This window comes from Ambystoma mexicanum, chromosome 6q (genome assembly GCF_040938575.1).
Source record: "Ambystoma mexicanum isolate Mex_15411 chromosome 6q, UKY_AmexF1_1, whole genome shotgun sequence".
Taxonomy (NCBI): Eukaryota; Metazoa; Chordata; class Amphibia; order Caudata; family Ambystomatidae; genus Ambystoma; species Ambystoma mexicanum.
Window position 1 is genome coordinate 300,064,731 of NC_090937.1, and position 24,629 is coordinate 300,089,359.

A 24,629-nucleotide genomic window follows, 5' to 3' on the forward strand; every position below is an offset into this window, starting at 1 on the left:
GGGAAAGTTGGAGAGGACAAGAGTGAGAAATAAGAGGTGAAATATTCAAATGAAATCGAGAAAAGGTAACGTGAGAAAGAAAATAAGGGCAGGAAAGATAGGGGCACAACAGAGTCGAGGGGTGCATACATTGGAGAGAAAACTATGGAAAGAGAATGAAAAGGAGGAAAAAAACACAAGAAAGGGACAGAAAAAAATGATGTTACAGAAGAATGAATGAGAGAAATTAGGTGAGAGAAAAGGAGGAGAGGAAAGTTGAAGGTTAGAATGGGGAAGAGGGGTGAAGGAATGAGAGCAGAGGAGAAAGAAGAGATGGGTGCCAATAGAGAAGAAGGGAAGAGAAGGTGGAAAGGAGAGATGGAATGAGAGGAAATATGGGGTGAAGAGGGGCAAAGGATTGAAAAGAGGAGAGGAAAGGAAAGTCAGGGGTAAGAATGAAGGGTAAGAAGGATGAGGAGCCATGGAAGGAGAGGAAAGACAAGGGTGAGAATGCTGAAGAGGGGTGAAGGAATGGAAGAGAAGGAGGAGAGATGGAAGAAGAGTCAATAAGGGGGAGACTGATGAAGAGGGGTGAAGGATTGAAAAGAGAGGAAAGGAAAGACATGAGAATGGAGTAGAGTAGTAGTGAAGCAATGAGAGCAAGGAAAAAGGAAAAGCAAGAAGAAGGGGATGACAGGGAGCCTGGACAAACAAGAGTGAACTGACAAAACACTCATCGTAAGACACTTCTTGAAATAATGTAAAATGACCTAACAGCAGTCTGACCTCATACAGGCATAGACAGGCTCATTGAATAGGCCCTCAACAACAAAATGCCGGTTTCTTTTTAGTTTTCCTTGAATCTTGATTGTCCCTGAAACCTTGTTAGTATTTTGATAGGCTGAAGTGTTTGGTCCCACACATTTCCTCTACAGCCTGTCCTCTCAATAAGTGCCACCTGTTCATTCCTCTTCCGATGCGCACAGCATTCAGGACACAGAGCAACACCCAGGCAGATTGCTAGCAACACATTGAGAGTTGTGTTACACAGCATAGCCATCCTCAGTCATCAAGCCCATGCTGCCACCCTCATGACCTCCGGCTCCAGTTTACCTTCACTGTGGTCCTTTGATACAGTAAGTGAAGCCCACTTTCAAGGTTCGACATGGTTGCCCTTGCTGGGTTACCTGAACAACTACTTCAAAGAGAATGTTTGAAGGCGTTCGCAGGTGTATCCGACAATGCATAAATAAATAAACCTGGTAGTGCGCTGAGCGGCGACAGTTCTTGGGTCACACGCCTGCATACACGACCCGGTTTATGTATTGACGCATTATGTGCCGGTGCACATGCTGATTTATCTATTTAGTTTGTACCAAGCAGACTGTGGGTCTCATCACTAGTTGGGCGGTAACGCCGGCGCTAACAGCACTGGCGCTATCTGCCCTACCGTCAAACCCACTGGCGCTAATAGCACCGTATCACAGGTTGGCGGATTTGGAAATCCCCATTCCCCATTGAGCCCATTCGGGAGTGCCCCATTCCCCATTGGGCTCGATGGGAAAATTTCGCGCTCATACTGCCGGCGGATTTCCCACTGGAGGTATGAGCGTGAATTTTCAGCGGATTTCACCCCAGCTCAGAGCTGGGGAGAAATCCGCCAAAGCCCTGATTTGGCGGACCCTTAAATCCGGCGGTAACAGCGCTACCTCCGGATTTAAGGGTTACTGCCAAACTCGTGATGAGGCCCTGTGTTGTGATATGCACTTAGTTATATAGGCCAGACCATTTTTACAAGTTCGTCTTTAGGCCACGGCCATCAAGTCCTAGACCAAGCCTATAGTGCATGCCCCTAAAGGAGGGCACCCCGCCTCTCAATTTCTTATCCCACTTAAAGCACTGGGTGTAATTTACATCTGAAAATAATATGCACGAACCGTGTGAGTGAATCCACATAGAATTCTGCCTGTTGGAAAAACATGCTCAAGTCTCATTTAATTTACTAGCCTGTAAATGACAGTCGAAAACCTTGTGGGGGGAGAAAAATGTCCGAAATCATTTTCACACTTACTCCATCCAATCTGCTCATTTCCATACACACATTTTCATTTTTCACCCTAAAACCAATTTCACTCCAAGGAGTAGTTAAGCAACACAGGAGAGCTCTACACAAGGCGCGCTTGCTTGATTTCCGCTAACTCCACGGCTGGCTGGACAGACCCAAGAAGTGAAGGCCACACACAGAACACGCCCATTCCGGGTGGGATCAGTCAATGTAAAATTCTCAACTTGGATCGGATAAACACTAGAGGCGTTGCTGGGGGTTGCCAGAGTGGGCTTCGGGTTGAGAGGGCTGTAGCGCAGGGGTCTTTTGTAGCGTACTTGTAGCCACGGATAGAATCTCAGGGGCTTCAATCAAAAGGCTTCAGCTAGCCCCGTAACCGCCATTCCCGACAATAGCCTAGGCCCTGATCTTTTCCAGACATGGCAGACTCTGTGAAACGGGTGGAAGTTCTGTCGGCATGTTTTACTCCTTTCCCAGAAGTATGTTTTACTATTAATGGAATCATGCTCAACGTTTTTAAAAGCATCTAATCAAGTGCAGGTGATTCTAGTGGATGGGCTAAAGTCCAGAACAGATCACACAACTGTTTTAGCAGTTTGTATAGATCAGTGCTTTGCTTACCCTGTCAATCAAGCATCCCATCATATCTCCATTGCAGCAGTCTTGGTGCAGGTCCACAAGGTATGCTGCAATCATGAGAATGTTTTCAAATGAGGCCTTTGGAAACTTTTGGCTCATTTGAATTATTTTTCTGGAAAACAGTTACAAAAGCATAAGTTGACAATCAATCAATGTTTATTTCTGCCAATCCTAACCCAGAAACAAAATCATAAAGAAACAATGCAATAAATATAGTGCAAAATTCTGATTAAACGCATAATTAAAAAAAAAATATATATATATATGCATGCAAATGGTATTGTTTGATAATAGCACGGTAAGATTATTCCAAAAGATCACTTCCAGTCCCATCCAGTCCCATTCCTTGCTTTTGTGACTAGTCGGAGGGTGCTTTTACCCCAAAATGTTTTTGATTAATAAACTTTATAATCCATCTTTCCTACACACCATTTCTGCACAGTGCCCAGCTGTCATGTTGGTGGCCTTGCTCTGCATGGCTCTGCAGGGAAGGAGGAAGAGGGGAGTTAGTGGGGTAGCGGAAGAGGCAGATGGGAATTCCGCCTGCTGATTGGTCCAAGTTGTAAGTACGGAATTACTTGGGATTTTGGAAGAAATACCGCCCAGGGTAATTCTGACCACAATCATTCTCCGGTTTTTTGCTAATAAAGTGGAAGTGAAACCTCCAGCAATACACTGCAGGCACCTCCTCCACTTCTCCATGAAATTGATAATTAGTTGGTGCAGAAAAGTGCAGGAAGGTGGCAGTAATGTAATTTCCACCACTTTACCACCATTTTTAACCACACCAGCACCCTCATAATAAGGGCCCTTTGTGTTTGGTGGATACATTTGGGCATGTGATAACTCTCAATTTGGGGAAGGGTGATAGAACTTGAGAGGGCAGATTAGTCATTGCTCCATTAATGTTCAATTGGTGTCATCCAGGCATGTGGTGGACATTTTTGTGCACTCTACATGTGTGAAGTGTAAGGTGGTAGATTTCAGACTTGAGGTTAATTAGGGGAAGGAAGTAGGCAAATGGGGTTATAAGTGACGCTGGAGAGAAATGATGGGCACCTTGCGGGAGTGAGGTGATATACAACCACCAGAGGGTTGAAAGGCAATTGGTGATCTGTATGTGGCAGTATTCATTTGATTCCATTTCGATTTTGTTGAGGTCAATCTTGTCCACTTTTTGTTGTTGAGGATGGCATGAAGGTGGGCTCCAGGCTTCATGGTGATGGTATTGATGAAAGATAGTGCTCATCATGGCATAATGGCATAACAGAGATATGAGGCTGAGTGGGTGTGCGGCTTAAAGGCTTGGGTGGTGTGATGGGCACAGAAACATAGGAATGGGTAGTGGTGGGATCTCTAGATTCTGGGAGTGTAAAGGCGCAAATACAAGGATGCAGGGAGGGGTTTACAGGCCTGGGGATGGCTCCAGCACAGAGACACGAGTAATGGTGTGGGTCAGGCATTGAGATTTGGGATTGGCACGGTCACAGAGATAGATGGACACGGTGGAGGCAGAATTTAGAAACTTGAGTGCATAAGGCCAGAAAAATTAGATGACCAAAATCCATTTTAAATGTGGTGGAGACTTGAGCACAGATGCAGAGCTATATAGGGGAGGGGGCTGGAAGACACCCAAGTGGCAGTGCAGTTTGGTAGGGTCTTTATGGAGCACGCAGTTGCTGGTCAGTACATTTGCATGCAACCTTAGCTTAAATAGATGGGCAGACCCAAATCTCCATATCAGGCCCAGGACAACGTGAACAGAAGAGGAGGAATGTTATTCTTTCCCTCACCAGTCACACCTTTGCTTCACAATCTGGTCTTAACACCTGGTTTGCAATGGACGGAATTGGTACAAAATGTAAAGATGCCTACTTAGCAGGGAACATCACATCCTTACAAACCTGTAACACAGATATGTGTGGGCAGATAGATCTGCAAATTACCATACTTAGTATCTCAAAACCTGTGGTAGTAGATCTCTGACACCCCTCAAGAAACCTGCATAGGAAGCATCGACAAGGAAGGGAAATGTTTCAAGTACTTATCAAATCCTGCTGACGATAGCCTGTGGGCCAAAGAAATCCATACAACGAACAGGGAGAGGCTCCTGGCTACAGTTTTCACCATTGGAACCTGGTATGAGATCTGGAATCAAATAGCGACGAACAGTGTCCAAACCACTGAGCTCTAACGTAAAGCTTTGCATAGATGTCATTACACCTTAGATAGGCTACACGTGTTCTGTCTAGTTTGATCGAACAAGTGCTTGAGGAGTTGTGGAATGGTGGGGACTTAGGCTACGCCAACCACAGGAGTTTTGGGCTGGAGGTCAGATCGACAGTCAATGAAATTATCAGATTCTGTGTTCCTGAGAGCTGTTAATATGCTCTAAACTGGGATATTCACAAGGAAGAGTACCTATTGGGAGTTAACAACGGTAAAGCAATGACACCAATATTTTTGACTGCAAGCGGGTGCATAGTGCATGCGTTACTAAATTCAGATAGTCCTACAAAACTGATGTGGTAAAAAAAATGTGGGACCTAATGCGTTTGGAAAAAATAGAACAGCCGGTCATGGATGTCTTGAATTGATTCCCCAGTGTATGCCCTCCCTTTCTGATCTACACTGCAAAGGAGAATAATATCACTATGCTTCTGAAGAGACTATGACGATATTTGGGCATTGACCGTTAGGTCCAGTGAGTCCAGGAATGAAGAATAATCATCAATAAGATGCTGCAAGGCTTGGGGAGCATGGGCCAGCTAGACAGTATCATCCACATAAGCCAGAAGTGGCAGAAACCTGCTACCAAACCTGGGGACATCCAGAGTAGATTTAAGTGATCATATAGACCATTAATTCACAAGCATAAAAGGATGATGGGCAGCACACAGCCCTGACGCACCCCATGCTCCACATGAAAAAGGGCTGTGCACCATCCACATACCCCACTCCTCACACAGGCCACAGTTGAACAATGCAGTCTCTCTAGAAAATCTACCAATGCAACTGGGCAGTTCATGGATCTGATCACATACCAGAGTTCATCACGATTGGCCTTGTCAAAGGCAGGGACATCCTTTCACCAAAATGCCTGGGGTAGCAGAAGTGACATCACATGACCCTTGACCTCTGATGACATCACAGGAAGTAATGTCATCTTACCCAACCACCAAGTGACATCACGGGACGTGATGGAACACAATCTTTCACCCCTTGACGAAACAGGAAGTGGCATCACATAGCATTGTTCCACAGTACACTAAGAAAAATATGGTTACGATAACAGGGTCCACACCAAACTCATCAATGACCCATTTTACAGCAAGTATGTCCTTCTCAAATAGATAGTACAGATGTTCTGCCCCTTTAGGACCCTAGGGACAAGACCTATTGCTGGGCCTTTATCATTACTTGCACCAAATACAAATATGGCCTTCCAAATGAATAAACAAACGGTTGAATATGGATTATTTCAATAATGCCTGCTTCACTCATTCACATTTTTGTGTGAGCTCCTGATTCCACAGAAACCATTGTGGTTTCTTTACATACTTCCGCTAGAACAGACAACATGTTGCACCCACTTCCCATAGTACTCTGCCATCACAGGGAATGTGACCAATATTCTTGGGTACAAGGGTGCCCATGGCGGTACCCATGAGGTCCTTTTTTGGTTGAATCCCTTTTCCACTGATCTCATGGCCCAAGTGATATATGGAGTTAGTCCTACACAAAATTTCTCACAATATGATATAGACAACTCAATAACAGACTTCAGCCTCTGATCATGTTTCCGGGTATTACACACACAACGTTGCCATCATTGCAAAGGTTGACACCAGGTACATCTCATTAAACAAATTGCAAAACCCATTGTGGACTATCGCTGATGCAGACACCAGCTATCTTAACAAATCCGTATGGGACTGCTGATATAATCAACAAAGGCCCTTTTTGGGGGCTGCAATGTAAAAAAGACCTTGTGATACACCACTATCAAAGAGGGAAGAACACTTTGACATTCCAACATTCCAAAGCTCTCGCTGATGTTATGGGGGGGGGGTCTTTTTGGTATTACGTAATGATTGAGTACTCTTATGTTGATGCCTAGGAACACGTTTGTTTAGGGCTTTTTCAACACTATCAGAGAAGGCAGCCAATCCACAACCTTTGCTCTTTCAGGAATACCCTCACTCTCCAAGTTTTGCAATTTCCTTCTAACTCTCCTATGGTAGAGGGCTATTTCTTACAGTGGAGTTACAAGTACTTTTGCAAAAATGCTTCTCAATTTCTAGTATGTTTCCACGCCGACCTCTCCCTTGCTGAAATATTAGCCCTATGAGCAGGACATGGCTACCTCCACTGCAATGGAAACTAACTAAATCTAGCTACACTTCCAAGATGTGTTCGTGCACCCAAGAACTGGTGAGAACCCTTTCCTTGATACATAAACCTTGGGAATGGTGCTGCATACAATGAACTCTAGCTCAGCGGAAAAGCACTGCAGTAGGACATGATTGCTGGTACTGTTTACGCTAAGCTGTGGCTGAGCATCCCCATTTGGAAGTCAGGCTGAGATTGTAGCTAATCTTTAATGTACTATGGCTGGTGCCCATGAGCAGTTTGGGCAAGTGTGCACCTTGGTGATATGTGAGACTGAAGAAAGTGTGGGTGTACAGTTTTGATTGTGTAAGAGTGGTTTTCTTTACTGTTAATAAAGTGTCGGAAATGGAGGTCAGCATGTATCTAAAAAATGTAATAGTGTGCTGTCATCGAAGATGATTGCCTATGCACGTTTGGTGATATTTCCAAGGATGAAACATACGTGCACACTCACTTTTGGTAGTTGTTACATTATTCATGTGCACACGTTTTTTTCCTTGTTCATGGTGCACTGATCCTTCCATGCATATTCATGTGCATTTTGCAGTATAAAGAGTATATTTTCTTGGATGTTGCACTGGAAGGAAGGTGCCTGAGAAACAATGTTAGTATTTTTAACCCCGAATATTACGTATGCATTTGCTAGTACTTTTGATCGTTTGGACTGTTACATACTTCCTTCTCTGCACCGTTCATACTGCAGTAGGTCTCACACTCTTTCCTTCTCTGCTACCCTCACCCTACTGTACAGTCCATTTGTCGTACACTGTACAATATACTGCATACTGTACACTATACACAACACATGACTAGGCAAATGTACATAATGCTGCATGACATACAGAGGAGGAGTTTCAAACAAGGAGATAAACATCACCATGCTTTGCCTCTGAAAAGGAACAGACCATGGAAGAATTTGCATGGAAGGGGCCTTTAAAAGCCATGACACCTGAAGAGTCATCTCTGCTACCCATGTGCATAGATGCGTCGAATGTGCGACGGAATATGTAGCAACATATATATATTTGAGTCTTCTGAGGATCACTTTATGTTTTTAAAACCACTTAACTGCTGGAATAGGCGGAGCATACAGGCATTCCTTCTGGGAATTCAGGACGAACATAGACGCCCTTAGCACTTTCATAAGATATATTGTGTAAAAAGTAATTGTGAGTTAAAAATAAAGCAGCTGTGAGAAAGATGGGGTGTGCTCTTTTGGCAAGGGGTATGTGATTCCAATGGAAAGCCCATTAAAAAAATTATCAAAACTCACTCAAAAGTTGCAAAAAAGACATAGAGGTCGTGGAGAAATTATAGTGAGAGGGATGGACGGGGCAGTCCAGGTGGGAATTAGTGCTAAAACATAAATTGAAAGGGAAGGGGTGCTAGGGAAAAGGGAAGGTGCAAAATTCAGACATTCAAATAAGCCTGATTGAAGGTTATACCATTTCTCCTTATAACACCCATTCATTGTGCATTTGTAACAAGAGTTACGGCATTACACTCCAGAAACCTTGATGAACACTAGTAACTCAACTGAGACTGTATTATATTAATCAACCACGCTACTCATCCCATGTATGTAAAAGAAATCTAATAGACACGTTGGAGTTATTGTGGTAAATCATGCCTGTGAGAACATTTGGTACACAGACACAACGGCTAATCAGTTGGCAACTGTGAGCAAGATGGACTACTGTGGATGGGCCCTTTTTAAAAAATGTGAGCTGAAAGAAAGGTCTGGGGTTGTGTTAGTGCAGGACAAATTTCCTCCAAACTCCAGACTGGTAAATTCTGTAACAGCCACATAACGTCAAAGGCTCCCAAGCGCATTAGGTTTAGCAAGTCCAATAAAATTGGTCAACACGAGGAGTATTTGGAAGCAATAACCTGCAAACATTCTTCTCAGAGCCGCTGGCCTGTTGCCACTTCAATCCAAGTCAGCATTGGGATGGAGTAAAACAAAGTCATAATGCAGGGGTCAACTACCCGTTAAGTCCAAATGTGGTGAACTGCAAAACAAAGTATTGGAGAAGAAGCCAATATGGAAACCTTCAAAACAGTAAAGTATAGGAATAAATAAATAAAATGGGTGACGAAGAAGCAGGATTGTTCTGTGTCTGCTTCCAAGACCTTCCCACCCGTCCCACACTTGCCTTTTCCAACCAACACTAAGTGATACTGTTACAACCACCACTACACTCAAATGTTTGTTGCTCACAGCTTTTGTCCTCATGAACAGCGAGGGGAGAGTTTCGGTTTCGGGGAAAAAACTACAGGGCAAAATGCAAGTACCATTGCTCAGTTTCAAAATGTTATCGACGTTAAGAAAAACAAGCAGACACAAATCCAATAGTTCAGGTTGTTGTATGTTGAAAATATTTGTTAATTTCATGCACACAGACACGTTCTAGCAGATGGGGGATATTTAGAGTAGAAAGCACAGCGGAGGGAGGGGTAGGAGTGGAGGATGAATGAATAGCGGCAGGATGTGGATAGATGAAGGAGTATGGTCCTACCCCACCCCCGCATTTGTACAGTACATTCCTAAATCCGCCTTGTCACCCCATTCCTCCCTTTGCACACACACTTATGCACCCTCCTACTCACCCTACAGACAGTACATGCGCACACAAACATTACATGATATATACACACATACGTTACATTAGACTCTCTCTCACTCACACACAAACACACACACACACACTTTTACATTTAAAAAACATCCTTACCTTTCAGAATCCGTTTCTGCAGCTCCTCCTCTGCAGGCATGACTCTGGCTCCCATGTCCAGCACACACAAAAGGAACCAGCTCTGGTTGCTGTCATGCGCAGCAGAGCACATGGGCCAGAGCCATCAATGCCCTGGGGCAAAGAGGTTGGTACAGATTTCAAAATGAAATCTTTTATTTTTCAAGTCACTTGCAATGACTTCAAAAAGAAATTATTTACGCAAATAATTTCTTTTTGAAGTAAGAGGTATTTTAAAACAAATATATTTATTTTTGCAATCCGAGCCCCGCCTAATCCCAGGGGTCGCAAAGGCAGTGCCAGGGGTAGCTTGGGGATGCCAGGGGTTGCAAATACGACCCCTAGATACCCCCAAATGACATCCCTTGTCAAAGGCGGTGGTCAGATTCATGAAAGCAAGAAAAACCGGCTCCTCCTTCATATACAGTGAGTGTGCCACCACCAAACAGAGGTTCAAAGACTGCTTCACAGTTCCAACACCTGGTACAAACCCCGGCTGGATGGGGGAAAGAATGTTACTACAATCTACCCAGGTTTCCAATCTACCCAGAAGAGCCCTCTCCATCATTTTAAACACTGTATCTAAAAGGGAAAATTGGTCTGTAAGATGCTGGTGGCATCCTGGGCCCCCTTTTATAGATTGGCTGAATCACTGCGCGTGACCAAGAAACTGGGTGCAAGCCCCCTGCGCAAATAGCATTAAAACACATGGTCAAAATGGGGGCCCAGAGGTCTGGTTCTGACATAAGGAAGTCAGCAGGGACGCTATCTGGGCCTGGAGCCCTGTTTCTAGCTTGACATTTTATGGCAAACATAATTTCCCCTATGATAAAAATGTATTTCCTTCAAACGAGGATAATGACTGCTGGGGATGCACAACTAGCAGCCAATCAGTGAGCAGAGCTGAGGAACCAGCACTATAAAAAAAAAGGACAAATGGCCCACCCATGCCTGATCGGTGACCACATCAGTACCAATTCACTTCCATTTCGAAAATGGCCCATTATTCACTATGTTCCAGAAAGGTTTCGCATTATTGGTAACAAAGGAGTTAACCCAGTCCTGCTTCAATTTCACTTTTCCTAATGGAGATGGCCTTCTTATAAGCTGCAAAGGCACTAACTATATCCCTCTGCGCAGACAGGTGATTCTTCAAGGTTTCAAGTAGAATAGACTTAAGTTTTGTGCAGTCTGAGTTAAACCAGCCTGGCTGCGGCTTTGCCTTTCTTTTACTGACCTTCAAGGTCAATGAAGCTGATAAATTGAACAAAAGAATCAGACAGAATAACACTCTGGTCTGAGCAACCTGAAAAAGCAGAATCAAACTCCTGCCAATTATTTGTGACAATAATCTCTGCAAGCTCTGTCGATCAGCCAACTGCCATTTTTATGGATGCTTACACCTCCAGCTGATAGAACAGCTCAGGCAGTACATGCTTGCCCTGTGATTTAACCACAAGCCTGGTGGGGTAATGGTCACTACAGATATCACCCAGTACCTTAAACCCAAGTACAGAGTTCAAAAGTGTACTGTCTGCAACACGTGTACTAATTTGTAGAATGACCCAATGCTGAGGAAAAGCTGAAATTGCCTGGTAAGGTAACAGGAAAGCTGCCATTGGCTGAACACAGCCCCAATCATAGAGGAGCTTCAAAAGTCTAAGCCCCTCCCCACTATTTCTAACATCCCTCATAATGGGTGGCAGCATCCCAGCCGGATCATCTTCTGAATAATCAAATAGGGCAGTGCCTGGACCACCAACCAGCTTAGCATTAAAGTCTCTCCCAGGATGAGAAATAGGGCATTTGCAGCAGCCAAGTTGACCAAACCCTCCCTGACGGAGGTTAATGCTGAGCAAACTGCGCATGGGCACTGTTATTAAAGTTAACCCTCAAAACTTCTTTCAAACCCACCCTACAGATTATAACCACCTGCAAGAAGGGATGAGGGGGCTCCAAAGGAAAGAGTGACTAGGCGGGTTTTAATCAAGATAGACAGACCTCTGTGGCAACGGCCACTGGGGAGGTCTCTGCGCTGCTACACAATAGGCCACAAACCCATCAACTGAGACGTCCTCCGCTGCCCATGTCTCCTGATGAAGAAAACTATCAGCCCTCTCAAAAAGTGACTGGGTCTCTGAGCTACCCAGTCTGGATTTAATACCAGCTACATTCCACAAAATGATCTCCAAAGATTCGGCTGGCTGGAGAACATGGGATTGATCCGACAAAGCATTTGAGAGACTGTCACACACTTGCCCCCCTGCTAAACCGTGCCAGTTCTTGCTCACAGCTATCAGCCCATTTTCCCTAAAGCTGCCTCATAGGAGGGCCGGAGCAACAAAGGCAGACACCTTCTCCCCTGCCTGCTTAGAGACCTGGAAGCTGCCCACGGTAGCCTGCCTCAGCCTCTGTTCCAGTTCTGATCTTGTCAGATCCATAATAGGACAGTTGGAGTCAATCATAAAATCAGTACCACTACCTGACCCAAGATTCGAGGAAGTGACATTAGATGAATCTAAGAAATCACCCTCCTCTTTCCCCTCCTCATGCCAGTAATACCAGGAGTCATAAAGATGACATATGTCAGCCTTGGTATCCTCAAGTTCCTCAACCCCCTTCATTACTAAGGCATCTCAGCAGTTTAAGGTACACAAGCAAAAGTTTACATTAACAAAGGCGGTCTTTCGGTAGGGCTCTTTTGTAGGTGTTTTATTGCCATGAGTTAGGACCTTAAAACAACAAATTAGGTTTGTGTCTCGTCAGCTGCTCAGAGGATCATCCTTAAATGTTCCGTTCTTCACACTACCACAGGGAGTACCCCAGGTGGCATCAGAACTCTGATTGCCGTTTCCAAATCCACCATGCTCAACTCTGTCCGGGTTGCCCACCTTTCCATTATTTGCTCTTAAAAGTTAAAGGAAAACTTGAAGAATAGTTACTCCCCCACTCAAAGTCCGCTAAAGAATTATAGGTGATTGGTGATTGATGCTTAGTATCCGTTGCTTATAGGGACGGAGACTTTATGGCTCTGGGGGATAGCCAGTATACAAGAGCAATTAAGGGAGGGACTGATTAGTGATCAATGGATTATGGATGAATTGATAAATTACATTCTCCTTGTACGGTTAAAAACATTTTCTTTTTTACTTATGGATTTTATTTAACACAGGTTTATGTGAAATTGAAGGTAGTGAACTCTTTTATTTTGTATCTAATTGTATCTAATAGTATGAAATTTGAACTGAGTTATTTGATGAAGTTATACGAAAGAATAGATGAAGATGAAATGTGTGTAACTTGATAAATGTATATGATGAAGATATCTATTTTTATTTATTGTATTATGTAATTGGATAACAATTTTATGAAATCATGTGTAAAGTTTTTGTTTAAAAAACTATATCACATTAAAAATAAAATTAAAATAAATTATTTGCTCTAAGAGCAATTTGAGAGTTGGGCAAACTGTTGTTAACCTTGACCAAGCATTCAGGCTGCATTGATATAATCCTTTGGCCGCTTGTTGTCTTCAGCCCCAAGGGTGTGGCAACCTCACTAACCTCACCAAACCCCACCATGGGGCCCACCTTTGGCCCTACTGCGTAGACTGCCAAACTATCCTTATTGACTTTCGGCAGCGAGTTGCTGGCGGAATCATGCCCCGACCGAGCATTCAGGTCCTTGTTCATACCAACATCCCTTGCTACAACGTTAGTCAGGGACTTTGCCAACAAGCTTATCACCACCAGGCAGGCACCCATTTTTCACGCATCTTTTTCCACACTTGTCCATCAACAGCCTGAAAGCATCCTTCAGCTGCTGAGAGGCTGTGGAGAGTCTATTTATTTTAAAATTTGTTTATTGGCATTTGTTATGTAGTACAACCACAGGGCAGTTACCTCAGCTGCCATTAGAGGATGAATTGCATTGCATCTCAAAACAAAAATAATAACAACTTAACATTAGAACTTTAACTATCTCCAATTTCGTTTCCTGAGAAGCCGGTGCCAAATGGGGGTGTAAAGGGGGGCTAATCCCTTCGGGGGAGGGGGGATCTTCCGGTCGGGGCTACGAGCAGTCATGAGTGGACTGCTTCCGGGGCTCCAGTTTAGTCTATGGATCTTCTTATAGTGGGTTCGTGCCGGCTCATGGGGGCTTATCATCAGAGGGGTAGAACAAGGGGTCTGTGAGTCCTTTCCAGGCATCCAAGGTCATGCTCGAGGCTTCTGCGGATCTGGCCACACTTTCCTCCCAGGCTTTTGTTTCTGCTAGCACCCAGCGTTTCAGTTCTTTGTGCCAGATTTTCTGTTGAGGCCCCGATGGTTTCTTCCAGGACATCGCGATTGTCCTCTTAGCCAGGATGCACATGATATCCAATAATTTGGCGAGGTGCTTTAGCTTTGCTGGTCTGGGATATGTGCCCAGTAGGCATACCGCCGGAGACCATTCGTATCTGGTCAGCCCCAGTTTCTCACTAGTTTGTTGTATGAAGAACCACAGAGACTGTGTCTTGGCACATTGCCAGAATGCGTGAAGCAGATCTGCCTTGTCCATTTCGCACCATGTGCATTTGGAATTTTGAGACTTGTGAAGTTTGGCCAGCCTGGATGGGGTTAAGTATGTCCGGTGCAAGAGGTTCAGTTGTATTTGTCTAAATCTATGGTTCCTGGACACTGTTTTAGGATATGTCAGGGCCCTCTCCCATTCGCCATCTGTTAATTCTCGGCCTATGTCTGCTTCCCAGCTGGATTTTAGACCAGCGCTGCGTGGATTGGGGGTGTCGCTTAGGTGGCTATAGATCTGAGACACCGGTCTACCTCCCTCACCCAATTCGTATAGTAGTGTGATCAGGGGGTTTGAATTTGGTTCCTCTGGCCATGTCGGCCAGTTGGTTCTTGCCGTGAATCTTAACTTTTGGTACCACAGAAACTGGCCTGTGTGGATATCATTTTCTTCTTGGAGAGTTTTGAATTCTTTGAACTCCCCCTCTGTGTACAGGTCCCCCCATGTGTATATCCCTTTTTGTTCCCAGTGTCTGAGGTGCTGTAAGTCCTCGGGGGATTTGCATAGGTCCGAGATCAGCGGTATGTTCGGGGAGTATTGATGTTTGGCATGGGCAAGAGATTCAGTCCTACTCCAGACTCTGCGGCCAAGGGTGACCAACATGGGTGCATTTGCTATCAGGTGGGTGGGGGCCCAGGGAAGTTCTTTCATATACAACGGGGAGATCAGTGGCTGCAGGAATGGCGTCTCCGATGTGGCATCGTCCGCCAGCCACTTGGTGATAAAGCCAAGCTGTGCTGCTAGATAGTATTTTTCAAAGTTCGGGAGTTGGATTCCCCCCTGGGTGTACGTAATGACAAAGTAGTAAGTGCTATCTTACGTCTTCCCCACCCCCACAGGAAGTCTCTCAGCATCCTTTCCATTAGGCGAAAAAAGGGGGCTTTGATATAGAAGTGTACGTTTTGGAACCCATACAAGAATCTAGGGAGGACGATCATTTTAATTATGGAGGCCCTGCCCATCATGGATAGGGGGAGTTTCGCCCAGAAGGCCATAGATTTCCTTAAGGCAGGAAGAGCAGTCTTAGTGTTGTGTTCATGCATTTGTTCCGGGGAGTGCATTATGTGTATCCCTAAGTATTTGAACGAGGTGTGCTCCCATTTTATTCCCATCAGGGGTAGTTGCGAAGTCACCTTTCTCTTAAGATCTGCCAGGGGGAAAAGACAGGATTTTGCCCGGCTGAATTTTATACCAGAAAACTTCGCAAAGTTGTCTAGGACGTCTAACATCGTGGGCACATTGTTGTATGGGTCCCTGACAAATAATAAGACATCATCCGCATAGAGGGAAATAATGTGGTCCGAGTTGCCCAGTCGGATTCCAGCATCGAAAAATTGTTTTCGGAAGTAGATAGCGATGGGTTCTAGTCCCAGCACATAAAGCATAGGGGAGAGAGGACAACCCTGTCTGGTTCCCCTGCATATGTTCCAGACCTCCGATATGTATTTCCCGGTTCTTACCCTGGCTCTAGGCTTTGTGTATAATATCTTGATCCACCTAATGAACCCCGGGCCGAAGCCAAACCCTTCTAAAACTGGTATTAGCCATTCCCAAAAAATCGAGTCAAACGCCTTGATGGCGTCAAGGGACAACAGGGCGTACTGTTCTGTGCAATCTTCGGTTTGGGCAATAACGTGTTGGACTCTGCGCAAATTCATGGTAGTATTTCGGGCTGGTATAAAGCCGCACTGATCTTCATGTACCACGTCCCCTATGATTCTGGCTAATCTGCTTGCTAACACTGTGGTCAGGATTTTCACGTCGCAGTTAAGGATTGCTATCGGACGGTAAGAGTCGCATCTATGAGGGGGCTTATCAGGCTTAATGATCGGGATCAGGAGGGTCTCCCTCATGCTGTCGGGTAGAATCCCTATTTCATGTGCTTCCCGAAAGACCTCATGTAGGAGGGGCGTTAGGGTGGACTCGTACGCCTTGTAAAACTCAGTGGGCAGGCCGTCGCTCCCAGGAGTCTTACGGGTGGCTAGTGATCTAATTGCCTCAGAGATATCCTCAGGTGTAATGTCTGCATCTAGGGCCTCCGAGTGTTCCGGGGCTTTCCTGGGGAGTCCTATCTCTTCCAGCGTATCCATGATTTGTTCTAAGGGAACCTGATCGTTATGAGAGTAAAGGTGTTCATAAAAGCCTTTAAAGGTTTCGTTTATGGCTTGCTGTGTCTGTGCTATCCCTCCGTCGTCGGTCTGTACCCCCGTGATTGTGTGCCTGGGGTGCTCTTTCTTGCAGAGCCAAGCTAACATTCTACCAGGTTTATCTGCCTCGGTATGTATCCTGTCGGTTTTGGTGGCATAGTCAAATTTGGCGAGCCTATCCCATGCTAAAGCAGTGTTATTTCTAAGTTCTTTGAGGTTGGCCTCTCTTCACTCTGTGGCCACCGGGGCACTTTCCAGTTGTTCAATCTGCTGCTCCCAATGATTAAGCTCGCCCTTAAGTTGTTTCCTAATGCCCCCTGCCCTTGCTATGGTTTCCCCCCTTGTCACTACTTTTAGGGCGTCCCACACCGTGCTTAATTGGTCCACGCTTCCGGTGTTTCTTTCAATGAAGCTCTCTATAAATTCGTGTAGATCTTCCCTGAATACTAGGTCATCAAGGGCGTCTATCGGCATTCTCCACATTGGAATGGGAGGCTTAGGGCCCGTGTGATTCCAATCCACCAGGAGTGGCGAGTGGTCGGAAATGGTTCTGCCCAGATACTGGGCCTCTACTATTTGAGACAAATGTTCATTGCTTATGAAGACATAGTCTAGTCTCGTATGGAGACCGTGTGGGGAGGAGAAATATGAGTAACCCCGGGCGCTAGGATGGCACTCTCTCCAGGTATCTGCTAGGTGTAACCTATGCGTTAATAGGGAGAGGGCAGTTGTAGCCGCTGAGGGCCCCTTTGGGTGCGGGAGGGACCTGTCAAGTTTCGCATTGTGGACACAGTTGAAGTCTCCCCCCCAGAAAAGGATTCCATGCCTGTATGGCGCAATCCTGGCGTACATGGAGTTTAGGTGGGTTGGGATGTTGGTATTAGGGAGGTAAGAGTTCACTATGCAAATCTCCATTTGTTCTAGTCTGCCCCATAGTATTACGAACCTTCCCTCTGGGTCTGCTTCCGACTTAATTAATTGGAAAGGGAGTTGTGGGTGAATCCAGGTATATACTCCTCTTGCATATTTGGAGTACGAAGTTCCAACCCCTTGACCTTCCCAGTGTTCTCTCAACCTCGCCAGGGATTCCGTCGTACAGTGTGTCTCTTGCAGTAGCGCTATCTGCACTTTCTTTCTGGTCAAATAGGATTTGATTCTGTTTCGGCGTAGGTAAGAGCCCAGGCCCCTCACATTCCAGGTCAATATATTTATGTTTGCATTAGACGTCATGTCAGGGCAGTTGAGTTACACTTACGGTTGTCTGGCCCCTGCCAACCTCCTTTTATCATTTTTTCGCCATGTCCCGGCCGCCTCTCCGCCTGGCTCCTTGTCCCGGCTTCAATCTTTTCGCTGGTTGGAGATTTTTGAACTTGTGGAACTCCCATCATGTTAAATGGGGAAAAACTAAACAAAACTTTTCAAACTGTCCCTAGCAGTTGCTTTTAACTTGCAGCGCTCAGGGGTTCCTGAGCCTTCCAGGCCACTCCTGGCCTTCCGGATCAGGTTGTGTGTGAGCAAAGTGCTTACACCTTTCTTGGTGGGGTGGGTTGCTTGTCTGCCACTCGTGTGTTTTTCCGAGCTCTCGTCCGATGTTGCGTACTTTACAGCGGGACTATCGTGTTGATACAATTGTCTGCAGTTCGTTTTCCGTTCATTTTATTGCCTGTACTTTCATTTTGGGGGGGACTATCCTTTGCCTGCTTCCGCCGGGGGATGAACGGTCATCTCTGATCTGGGTGCAGTGATTTTTCCTTGTCGTCCGCCAGGTTATTATGCTCGAGCCACAGGTTGGCGGCGGCCGGGGTCTCCAGGAACGTCGCTTTTCCGTTATATAAAATCTTGAGACGTGACGGATATAGCAGCATGTATTTCAAGTTGAGCTTTCTCAGCCGAGCTTTTATTGGAATGTAGGAGTTCCTAGCCTGTTGCACTGCCGGGGTGTAGTCCGGGTATATAACTATTGTTGAGTCTTTTCTTTTTATCTCTCCGCCCTCTCTGGAGAACCGAAGTATGGTTTCGTGATCTCTGAAGTTTAAGATCTTAGCTATGATTGGCCGGGGATGGGATCCGGGCGGGGGACGCCTCTGGAGAGACCTGTGGGCCCTTTCAACAGAGAACCCCTGGAAGAGGTTTCCCGCTCCTATCTCTTGTTGCAGGAGCGTCTCAATGAAGGTCGTCGGGTCCGGGCCTTCTAGATCCTCGGGAACCCCCAGTATACGGATGTTGTTACGGCGCGCACGACCTTCAGCATCCTCAGAGCGGGCCTCCAATCTTGTCACCTTTTGTTCCAACTCTCTAACCGTCTTCTTTAGATCTCGGGTGACTTCAACATTTTCATGCAGGGTGGTCTCAGCCACCGTGACTCGTTCCGTTAGGTTGCGGGCATCCTGGCGCATGAGTTGTATATCTGACTTCACCTCTTCCAGCCGTCCCTCGAGTGATGTGCGAAGGGCAGCTATTGCTTGGAGGACCTGCGTGTGTTTAAGGTCCTCTTCCTGTTGAGGCGGATTTTCGGGGGACTCTTGATCTTGTTGTGTTGATTGTCTTTGAGATCTGATTGTTGTGAAGGAGTCCATCGTGACTAGTTTCGGTTTGACCTTGAGGGGAGACATCTCTTGCCTTGGAGGCTATAAATGCAATCTCCTGCGGAGTGCAGGTCGGGCTCCGGCCTCTGTTTGCTGGTTTTCGTAGGGACACAACCCCGGCTCTTCCGCTGTCTCGAGTAGGTCACGTTTCCGAGACCAGTTTACAGGAGCTTGTGGGCGTGGGTTTTGGAAGGCCTCGGGCTTGCAGACGCAGTGGTGCAGATCTGTCTGAGACCACAGTCTGTATTCGGGTGAGTTCCGATTCCTGGGTCGCCGGCGGCGGGGAGATGTTGTCTCGCCTCCTATGAACAGGGCAGCTTGGGGACTCCGGTCCCTATAATGTTCACCCTACTTCTCTGGGCTTTAGTGCTGTGAATGGATTCCCGCTTTTTTTTTTTTTTTGGGGGGGGGTCTGCTTATTTCTGGATCAAGGGCGGCCTCTAGGGGCGGCAGGGGCCCTACTGGGTTAGACCAGGCCCCCTCGCAGGAGTTAATTCAGGGCCTCAGGGACGGGCACTCGGTTCACCCCTGAGCCGCTGGGGAATCAAGGCAAGATCAGACGCTAGAGGGGGGCCCAATCCCGCTTCCGGCGTAGTTCAAGGGCCCTCCGCCTGCAGTTGCTCTCCCCGCGCCTTCGCCCAGTCGGAGGCCCGCCCGGTCTCACCTTCTTGCGGGTGGGTCGGCGGCCCGGGTTCGATTCCGAGTCCCTCGATCCTGAGTCTTCGATGGGAGATTCTTTTTTTTTTGGGGGTGGTTTGCTTATTTCTGGATCAGGGACGGCAGGGGCCCTACTGGGCTAGACCAGGCCCCCTCGCAGGAGTTAATTCAGGGCCTCAGGGACGGGCGTTCAGTTCACCCTTGAGCCGCTGGGGAATCAAGGCAAGATCAGACGCTAGAGGGGGGCCCAGTCCCGCTTTCGGCGTAGTTCAAGGGCCCTCCGCCTGCGGTTGCGCTCCCCGCGCCTTCGCCCAGTCGGAGGTCCGCCCGGTCTCACCTTCTTGCGGGTGGGTCGGCGGCTCGGGCTCGATTCCGAGACCCACGATCCTGGGTCTTCGATGGGAGATCCTTCTCCCGGGTCGCGCCCACGCACCCGCTCCTTCGATCTCTGTCCTCCGCGGCTGCGGGGGACCTCAATGCCAGGCGGCGCAGGCAGCAAGCTCCTCCGTCTTGGCTCCCTCAGCCGCTGCGGTCCGCCGGATGGCCTGGGCGGGCGAGTCCGGATCAGTGACACTCCGCAGTTGGCGCCGCCATCTTGAAGGCGCAGGGGGCTCCGCGTCAGGCTTCCCGTTCTCCGGCGTATGCTCACCGATTCCACCTGAGCTTGCTGTCGAGTGCGGGCAATCGGTTCCCCTGCGGGATTTTAGTATTTATATAGCGTTACGGACATGGGTTAAGCGAAAGCAGTTCGTTTAACTCAGGATCACGGACGGAGCTCCGTGGAAGTCTGTCCTCACGGCATGCGTGCTGGCCACGCCCCCCCCTGTGGAGAGTCTATTAAGATGTTTGGCAAAAAATAAAGTATATTGTGTATTTGTCTTGCACTAGGCCCCTCAGCTGGTTCGCCATCCAACATCAGGCTAGAACCCTTGGTACCCAAAGATACAGAAGTAGAATTCCACATGTCACTTTTTTAGGTACACTGGCTGATTACTACTCAGTTGCTTAATTATGGATGGAATATATGGGATTTCTCTAAACTCATTGCCCCCCTAGAACTCCTTGAGTTTCGGGCCAGTATGGGCCAACAGACCGCTTGGCATAAGGGACAGCCTTTGATTCTGAGTGGAATTACCATCAGAATAACCACACGGCTCTCCCATGTTGATACAATCAGTTTCTTCCAAGGCTGTACACTCTTGCCCTCTCTAGCATCGCCCCCTGGTTTTCATTTAATCAATTCTCTGCATAGTATCAATCTATTGAGTACACAAGCGCCTCCAGAATCGATCTGGACAAGGGTTCAACTGCAGCTGTGAATTCTGGGTCAACATTCAGGTTTTTGTCCCTTGGCACATTAGGCACAGTCGGTAAAACCAGGGCCCTTTCACAGACCGTTCTGGACCCTAGAATAGACCCTAGATTTGACATCAGAATAAATGAGTCAGGGACAAGCACTGACAGAGAGCTTCAAGTCAACCCCACCAGGCCTACTCTCTGTAGCTCGACTAGGTTGTCATCAACATTTCCAACAGTGGCAACCACCAGGCTACTTGAGCTACAGTAGGTACAGGAGCCGTCCTCAACAGTCCCATCAGCCACATCAATGTCAGCTGCTACTACGTTCACCACCTTGGCTGCCACAGCCTCCTTGGCGGTCACAGCCACCCTGAGTGCCTCCCCATTTCTATCCCCAACTGTGGTGTTTGCCCGGTTCTATGTAATTTTCCCATTTTCTGAAGGTCGCACATCAAAAAGATTGATTTTTTTCAGTTGATATCGTGCAGAAAGGGACATCACTGATGTTTTTGTTTATAATTCGGGGGGGGGTTTCACCTCCCAATTCCTCCCTTTGCTCCCTGCCGCCCCCCACGCCCTCTCCATACACACACGTTTTGTCACACCCATGCGCACACAAACAAACGCACACACACTCACACACATTATACACCCACTAACCTCTGACTCCCGCAGCTCGTTCTCTCGGTCTTGCCGTGCCTGTCAGCCTCTGCGTACATTCACGTGTGGCCCATGGGCTGACAGTTTGATTTCGAAAGCCCGCTCTGTGACAGAGTGGTCTTTCTAAAATCAGTGTTTTTTTTTTTGTGGAAAAAAGAAAAAGGTCATTTGACCTAATATCATTTGACCCCATGACCCTCTGGCCTCTGGCTGCCCAGATGATTTTAGCTTGTGTTGGCGGGTTGAATTTTGTGCCCATATTATTAGTCGTGGCACCTCCCTTTTTACTACCAGCCGCGAGTTTGAAAGCTGGTGGGGCATACATTTACTAGGGGGAATTTTTGAGTGAGTGCAGGCAGCGCGCAAGCCCACACCACACAAGGGGGGTGCTGTGGGGTTCTCTTCCCATGAACTTTTTGGGAAAATGGCCTCCAAAATGTGCAATTTACTGTCCAAAAACCCACCGAAATGTGACAAAAAGCATTAGGTTTTACATACTAATGGTGGTACATTATACTTACATGTGCAAGTGTGATGGTGTATTTTACAGCAGCTTGTATTGGCTCGGGTCTGTTAGTGAGGGAAGAGGGATAGGAGGATAGAGGTTGTGCGTGGTGGCTTTCTGACCCTCAGTGAATGCAGCTTTCTCATCCACAGGGAAGGCCCCCTGGGCTATCCATGAACTTGGCGATGTCTCCCCCAACATTTGCTGCGTGCTTAGAACAGTTTTGACGGCACGCACAGCCCAACAATCAATGTGCATGTGGGTTACTATGAGACACCCCCAAACCAAGATGTCCAAGCTCTAAAATCATCTCACCACTAACAAAAGCACCCCACATGGCTCATTGCAACAAATTTGGAGCAAGCTGGCCACCTGGCGACACATGGCGCTCTCACCGATCTCCACTATGAATACACTTGGCACAGGGGACTACAAATACCAGAATGCAGTTGATCTATAAAACAAGGCGGCCTGGAGGAAGCCTGTGTGTGCAAAGTCCATTGGAAACAAGCCTTCAGGAGAGCCCAGCACTAGCATTCACTAGGATGCCTGCTCCCTAGATTCAATGGGAAGTACTTCTTACCTATTTGATTCTCGGTGCTGCTCAACAGAAGCAAGCACAGGAAGCTGCTATACATACAGACTGCGTGGGAAGGGTGCTCCCTACCACAATTGCCCCATTGCTACCTATATGGCGCCTACCCGTGGCACGTGGCGCCTATATTTTGCCCCATTTATGTGACATTAACCGCCAGACAAGAACAATCTTTGTTGGAATTACAATCTGCAGCCCTAAATCTTTCAACGCCCATTCCACTTCACACCCCAACATCACCCTTTCTGACATCTGTAATGACCGAAGAATGCATTACAATTTAAATAACTGTCGATGTTCACGAGGCGAGTCGCCCCCCCCCCCCATCCCCATGTAAGTATGCTGTCTCCTACATTATAGTCTTTGGGGCAACCTTGCCAGTGCCTAGAAACACGAAAACAACCCAGGATTGCAAGATCCCCCAATATTCCATAACATGAATTGACACCCCCCCCAGCGGATATAAGTCAGTGGCATTACAATGAATACACAATGTTTTCTCTGGACCGCCCCCCCCACCCAGTGCTTTAAGTGGGGTAAGAAATTGAGGGGGGGGACTCGTTTGGGGGCGTGGCTTTCATTGTGGGCGTGGCCTAAAAGTGCACAAATCATAGTAAGGTGCGCAAATATATAAATGTATGTGAGCATTTATATGTTTGTATGCGTACTACTATGGTGTGTGTACTTTTCAAGCCATATTTTAGAAACATAGCAATGTTACATATTTCTATGTTTATAAAAGGTGGCTTGAAAAGTGCACAAACCATAGTAAGTTACGCACACTTGTGTGCTTACCTTACTATGGTTTGTGTACTTTTCAAGCCACCTTTTATAAACATAGATATTTGTAACATGTTTCTATGTTTCTAAAAGATGGCTTGACACGTAAACAATTCAAGGCATATTTTATAAAGCGTTGATGACGGACAAAACAAACCGCAAGGTGGCTTTGTCCGTCAACAAAGCTTTATAAAAGATGCCTTGAACTGTGCACGTTTCAAGCCGTCTTTTATAAACATAGAAATATTTCTACCTTTATAAAAGATGGCTTGAAACGTACACAGATCAAGGCATCTTTTATAAAGCTTTGCCGAAGGAGAAAGGCACCTGGGCTCTGTGATCTATCTGCTCAGAGCACATAGATCACTTAGCCCGAGGCGTCTTTCACCTTCTGCGAACCCTCGGGCTCCTAGATCACTTAGCCCGAGGCGTCTTTCACCTTCTGTGAACCCTCGGGCTCCGTGATTTAATCTGCAGATTAGATCACGGAGCCCTCGGGGGTCAGTGACCTAGGGAGGGAAAACAAAGGGACAGTAACTTCCTCTGATGACCCTGATGAGGGGTCATCAGAGGGAGTTACACTAACTGACAGAAGTGCCGCCAGCCTCAGCGTCGCTGTGGCTGGCTGGCACTTCTGTCAGCTTGGCCGACATAATGACGGGCGAATCTCCCGTTGCGGCTGCTGCCGCGGCGGGATAATGCATCCCGCCAATGTTTTTGGGACGGGGGGCCCCGGCTGGGCCCTGGCTCAGCCCCACTTTCTGGAGACTGCCGGGGTCCGGCCCCGGCAGGCCCCAGCCCACTTAAATCACTGCCCCCAACCCTAAATAAGCAGCCACCACTGTCACTTATACTAAGCGGTGCATGCCTGGGCCTTGCTTTATTACGGTCCAAGGGCCAAGGCCCTTGGGCCGCGGACCGTGGGTAAAGAAAGGCCCAGACGTGCGTCCCAGGTAGCGGGCCCAGGGAGTCGGGGACACGAGGCCCCAAGTTGCCTAAACGGCCCA

At 47.0% G+C, this 24,629-nt stretch overlaps 1 protein-coding gene across 1 annotated transcript in view; it reads right to left on the minus strand.

Annotated features, from left to right (window-relative positions):
* Nucleotides 1–24,629, minus strand: part of LOC138515210 (serum albumin-like) — a 946,494-nt gene that overhangs the window by 556,913 nt on the left and 364,952 nt on the right. The window contains exon 6 of the mRNA XM_069630169.1: nt 2,666–2,795. Coding sequence (XP_069486270.1) covers nt 2,666–2,795 — 130 coding nt within the window. The remainder of the gene's footprint in view (nt 1–2,665; nt 2,796–24,629) is intronic.